We start from the raw sequence: 6674 nt of genomic DNA, 5'->3' as shown, positions 1-6674 counted from the left end.
ACATCACCACCAGTAGTCACGCGAGAGACTGACGGAACAGTCAGAACGGTTTTTCAAAGGCCAGGAACAGAAGGACGACCACCCTTTTCTAGGCAGTCATCCTCCAGGAGGATCTATATGATCTCTCCTCTCACTGTTCAACATACCAGCAATCAAGATGATCCCCCAATTCACTACTATGAGGAAGGAAAGCCAGTCTATGTCTCACACGTCAATGGCCATTTCATATGGGATGTTGATCACAATATGTGTGACTCAGATTGCAACTGCGATGCTTGGGGAGAATCAGAAGATAAGGACTACTACAAAAAGAAGAAGTCCAAGAAGAACAGGAAGCAAAGCTGTACTGCTCCTCCAAAGTTCTACCCACCAGATGAACCTGAGGAACCACCAAGGTTTTATCTAAGGAAGAAGAAAAAGAAGATCCTTAGGCCCCAATTCTCAGATCCTATTGCTGTACCATGCATAGCAACTCTCAAGCCTTATGAACAAGAATTTCCTCCTCTACAGGTTTCCACTGACAGTCAAAGGATTACTCGACGGCCATACATAGCCCCAAAAGGAGTAACTCCACAAGGAGTCCAGTCAACTTCACCTCAAGATGAGGTCCTGAATTGGCAAACGGAAAATGCTGTCAGCCAAAACAAAGTCCTGCTGAGAATCGATCACACTTTGGAAACACTCGTTGAGAAGACAGACAACCTGTCCTCACAAGTGTACTCAGTCCAAACACAAGTTGAGGAGCTAAAAAATAGACTGACCATACAAGCCCAAAAACTTGACCAAGACCTAAAGGCTTACATCCAAACCCATTACTTTGGCCCAGATTTCCAAAAGAAAGACCAAGAGCTCACCCGTATTAAAGCCCAAATCAGACAAATCGAACAAGACCAAGCCAGACAACCCAAGCCACAAGCTTTGGCCACAGACCCATTAGCCTTATATCCACCACAGTATCCCATGTACACACCCACTTACATTCCTCCACAGCAGCCAACCATAAATGAACCTGACTATGACAACATCTTTAAAACCCATTACCATCTTGCCCGACGACTTCACACAAAGCCTAAGCCACACCCGGTTCAACCTACAGGACCTTCACAAAAAAGGATGCATAATCCACCATGGCCAGAAAGAGAATTTCTCAGAGGAGAAATCTCTGGAGAAAAAACTGAGACAATTTCCAAAGGAAAAGAAGAAGAGGTACCAGAAAAGAGGACAATCGGAATGATTAATGCAGACATCACTTCGAGTGATTCGTTTGAAGAAGTAACGTCTGACTCATCAGACTTTTCGGTTGAAGAATCATCTGAGGAAGACCAAATTGCAGATCTTTCTGCAATAGCAATGGTTGATCAGGCTAACCCAACCTCAGAAGAAGAAGGAGAAGGAATAGTCATAGAAGAAGAAGATGATGATCTCCCACAAACTAAGTCCACTCGGGTGAAAGCAGACAACCATTATTTCACCTTTGATAACCTTCCTCCTCACAAATACAGAGAAAGGTTGAATGATTTTGGAGCCTGGATTGATACCAAGATGTCCAGCCCTAATGCAGATATCCAGCAAGTACTTTCTGAGTTTGTCACCAGGATGACTGGCAATCTTAGAGAATGGATAAACACACTAAGTGAGTATGAGAGAATGCAGCTCACTGGTGGAAGTGCTGCTCAGTTTCTAGGAAGACTTCATAGAGAATTCCTTGGAGACATTGGGATTATCCAGCAGAGAAATTCCCAAGAATACTATGAGATGAAATGTTGTTCACTTAGTAAGAAAGATCTGGAAAAACATTTCAAAAGAATGCAGGCCAAATACTACCCTCTTGGAGGACAGAGCAATTCAACGCTTAAAGAAGTGTATCTTGCTTCACTCCCAAAGGAGCTCCTACCAGAGATACGAAGAACAATGGCCATTTACCAGAAGGATATTCCAACGATAACCTTCGGAGAAATCTATCAATTGGCTCTAGCAGCTCTTGACAAGCTCTGCAACCAGCAAGACTTGTTCAAACAGCTAGCCAAGAATTCCCTTAAACTAAAGGGAGCATGTAACAAGTCTTATCTGCAGATCAAATGCAAGGATAAAGACTCATGTGATTGCCACACAAAAAAGAAGCACCACTACAGAAGAACCAGACGATCAAATTTCGATCAAAGCCATTTTGAAAGAAGAAGAAAGTTGGCTTGGAACTCGCTTAATTCTTCTTGTATATTCTTTCTTATCAAATGAATTCTTTCCTTTGTTAGTTACATATTTAGGTCTAGGCATGATGTAATTTGTGTAGTGGTTGGAGGGTGAGATGTGTCTCTGACGAACACGCATATTTTACCGGAATATAGTATTAAATATTGTACTGTTTATTATTCTAATTAGATTACCCCGTATTAATGTGTTTAGGTCTATTGATTTCTCGAGCCACGGATTTAGGAAAATAAAGTATGTATGCAGAATTCATGTTTTTTCCAGTTTTTACTATGAAGTCAAAGTCAGTCTAGTTTACATAATTTACTAGATAGTTGTCCAACTCTAGCTAAGTGATCTTATACTGCTGTCTACATATACATAACATTGATTAGTTACTTGCTGAGTTTTTTTCAGTCTCGAATTTTGACATGTGACAAATGTTAGATAATAATATAATCAAATATGATAAATTATTTAATAAATCTTAGTAACTTTTTATACATTTTGCTTTCTGTAAAGTAAGAGATAGGTTGTGTAACATCATAAATTGTCTTTGCTAAAATCGTGTCTTGTGGGATCTTATTAGTTATTATTACTTCACAAATCCATTTATTAGCTTGACATTTGCATCCCTTATGACTTGGAACTAATGTATTATTACACTATCAAATCATTGCATAATCTCATCCTTATTTCACTATGTTAGTTCTTTAATTCTAAAACATTTATCCTATACTAATTAGGATGGAACTCTAATCTGGCATTAACTTGTATGGGTTCAGTCAAAGGTAGGGAAGACATTCATTCCGATGTCTCTCTTAAACTGAATAGCAGTGAACATGTTGATAAATTACGATAATAAACACTGAAAGATCTAACTTGAGATTATGTAAAGTGACAACTGGTTTTAAGTTAAAAACCAACAAACAACGTTTGTCTTTACAAATTTAGACCCTAAACTCATTCTTGATGGTGCAAAAGCTGGCAAGCCAGGCCAAAGAGCATGTGAAAGCAGCCACCAAGTTGAACAGATCAAAGTAGGCTATTTAACAGCAGCAACCAGTGCAGATCTGGCTCGAGTAAACGTAGCGATAACTGAACCAAGCTGAAGCTTGTCATTGCACCCAAAACTTAATCTGTACCTGTAAGAGATGAAATTTCCTTCACATCACATACTAATGAATAGGAGCAGGGGGAGGGAGGGGACAACAACACGCCGTTTAACCCTTAACTGCATTGATAATAATGGATGATATCATATCTAACATAATAGAGACTGGTTATTTGGGCATATATACTTCCAATGCATACAGAATTACTGATTCTTCATTCATATGTGAATAATAATTAAATAATGTTCTCAGACTTGTGCAAAAGAACAGTATAGTATAGCAATACATACTCTATGTCTGCCAAATCATTAATCAACTGTACTCGGACATCTGGAGGCATCTTAATCTTAAAGACAAACCTGTGATAAGAATATAGTAAAGATAGGGGCAAATAATAATAATAATTAGAGGAGAAGATGGACAGCAAGTACAATGCATAAGGCTCACATTGTCACTTCTCTCACAATATCTACCAGGGCCAATCCTTTCCTTGTCTTGATTTCATGTATTCCTATAAAATTAATGCCAGATATAAATCATAAGTTGCATCTTTAAAATTCACTATAAAAAGTAAGGAATCACTTGTTACTTTTAAAACTCTCTGAAAATTGTTCATTTAGCAGCCAATAAGATATTTGCTCAATATCTTTGGGCAATGGATTTCCAGTGCACAGGTATACAGCTTCTTCTGTTATCTGCTGAGAAGCCATATGCGTTGACTGCAAATATTTAAAAGCAACGGAAACTGTCATATAGGATCCATTGACACAATGGAAAAATTAAATAACATCAGGTTCTCCCAAGGATAAGAATTGAGACATGGTAGTTATCCCAGATAGTTAGACATGAGCTGAGTGAAAGAAAGTCATGGGAGCCTAACAACCTAAAAAGTCAAAACTTTGACAATACTGGCATGCATTCACGTAAAGGATCAAATGATGATAATTTAATACAAAAATTAATAGCGGTGATGTATTATATGCAGTCTTAAACAGAAAAGCCTTGTCATTTTAATCAGAAAACAAGAATGATATTAGTACAATTCAAGACTTCACCAGGAATGACCCTAGATTCCATAATTTTGTATATTGACTCTGTAAATTTGAAAAATAACAGTATGAGTATGTACATTACAATATGTCTATGTAAGCAGCAAGGAGTGCACACAGATGAAATAAGTACTCATTCCAAAAATAAGGTTACAATTATTTTTTTACCAAAAATCTACAATTACCACTTTTATTTGACAAAAGAAACATCAAAATGCAAGCATAATTTAATTAAGAAATACCACCTGAAGAATATTCAAAGCCTTTCTCATATCACCATTGCTAAGCCGAACAAGCGCAGCTAAGCCACTGTCTTCAACATCAAGCCTAGTTCAATCACAGAATGGAAATCATCATATTCTAAGTTATTCAAAATTGGATCACAGTGATACAACTATCAATAACAATGTAGTAGAGTGAATATCTAGTAGGAAGGAAAGAGATGTGAGATGTCAATGGGATTGGAGATTAATATGCACAGCCCATTCAGTATTATATTGCACAGATATTAGTTTTTCATTACAATAATTGCATTCCACATTTAAAGGCAGTGAACAAGATTCAAATTACAACTTTTGCTGAACATCCAAACAAATTAATCGTGTCCTTAATAAACCTTTAAAAAATTATGAATAATCCTCAGTGACAGACTAAACTGAATAGAAATTTTACTGCAATAATTTGATCATACAAATCACATAAAAAGAACAAATAAAACTCGAGGATTTAATCATCGCAGTTGAACTGCATGTGGAGTTACAAAGCGATAGAAACAAGAATTGGGTCTAGTTTTTGAAATTTGGCACCCACAATACTTGTTTTTATCTCTCTAATTACACCTACTGTTCCAGTGTAGATGACCCTGATCCTATGATTTAATTGTCAGTATTAACCAGAGAATATAATACCCTTTCCATTTCAAATTGAGCATTTCAGCATACATCGAATTGGAGGCTGTATAATACAGTTGGTGAAACTTACCCTTCAGCTTTAATAACATGCTTCAGTCTATCAGTGACATGGACTTCATCAAGAGGGGCAAACCGAAATCGAGTGCACCTTGATTGTAGTGCAGGGATAATCTTATTTACATGATTGCAGATAAGTGCAAACCTTGTACTTTTTGTATATTTCTCAATCACTGCACCCAAGAAGATGAATGGTTATATATTGAAGCTATACACAGAAGTGAATCAGAGTATAAAAACAAGCATTTACCTCTACGTAATGCAAATTGGGCATCCTTTGTCATGGCATCTGCTTCATCTAGCAAGACCAATTTCACTGAGGCCTTTGCACTAAACAGAGGTAACTTGAGGGTTAGTTAAAGGGGAAAAAAATGTCTCATTAACCCATCTAGTGGACTAAAAATTACACAATACAATAACAACTTTAATGTGCAACTTTCGAATAGACTAAATTAGGAGCTCACTGATGAGGAGATTCATGAAAGCACGTATATAAGTTACAACCTGCATATTCAAGTCTCAAAAAAAGAGATTTCTGAATATTACAATGCCAATGATATAGGACTATAAAGAACTCAGAATCAGGTACACCACTGACACTAACTCCAAAGCACGAAGTAAAAAACTAGTCAATCACACAATAAAGATTTATAAGTAGAAAAAGAGAATGAGCAGAGAATACAACCCAAATGATAAGCTCTGGGTGCTAGCAAAATCTTGAATCTGCTGGCGTACAACATCAATTCCTCTGTCATCAGAGGCATTGAGCTCCAAAATCATTTTGTGGTATTGCGCACCATAGAGTTTGCGTGCCACGGCAAGAATAGTCGAAGTTTTGCCCGTGCCAGGTGGACCATATAGTAGAAGATGTGGCAATCTGTTCTCAGTAGTCAGCCTATCAACTACCAAAAAGAGAAACAGTAAATGAATAAAGTGAAAACCTGACCACAAGAGATGAAAGAAACACCATAATAATTTAATTCCGAAAAAAAATTTACGGAAATTAATCCTTTTATTTTCAAAGCATCTACTAAACCAAATTAAGAAAGAAACATAACCGAAAAATAAAAAGATCTAAGACTAGCTGAATAATGCAAGCTCCTCTATTTCCATTACACTTGCACGAATATATTAAATCCCCAAACGAAATTCCAGGACTGAAGTAAAAGGAATCCCTTACTAACCATGTTGTCGCAACCCAACTAAATAGCACCACCATTCACCACATACCTAAAACCCTAGTAGTATTACCATCATAGGAGGAACAACTATTCACCAAAAGAAATAAAGTAACTCACGCAAAAAATACTGAAAAAATTCTATATAATGAGATTATGTTCGAAAAACGATTAACA

The 6674-nt window shown here is 36.9% G+C and overlaps 1 protein-coding gene across 1 annotated transcript in view; it reads right to left on the bottom strand.

Moving 5' to 3' along the window:
- Positions 1–3049: 3049 nt before the first annotated feature.
- Positions 3050–6674, bottom strand: part of LOC107460713 (replication factor C subunit 3) — a gene marked incomplete in the record, with an annotated part of 3968 nt that continues 343 nt past the window's right edge. Inside the window, 8 exon segments of the mRNA XM_016079101.3 lie at positions 3050–3332; positions 3593–3661; positions 3750–3813; positions 3892–4021; positions 4597–4678; positions 5333–5492; positions 5570–5649; positions 6005–6221. Coding sequence (XP_015934587.1) covers positions 3233–3332; positions 3593–3661; positions 3750–3813; positions 3892–4021; positions 4597–4678; positions 5333–5492; positions 5570–5649; positions 6005–6221 — 902 coding nt within the window.

Source organism: Arachis duranensis, chromosome 8 (assembly GCF_000817695.3).
Source record: "Arachis duranensis cultivar V14167 chromosome 8, aradu.V14167.gnm2.J7QH, whole genome shotgun sequence".
Lineage (NCBI taxonomy): Eukaryota > Viridiplantae > Streptophyta > Magnoliopsida > Fabales > Fabaceae > Arachis > Arachis duranensis.
The sequence above is the reverse complement of the archived record's forward strand: the minus strand, read 5'-3'. Positions and strand labels throughout refer to the sequence as shown.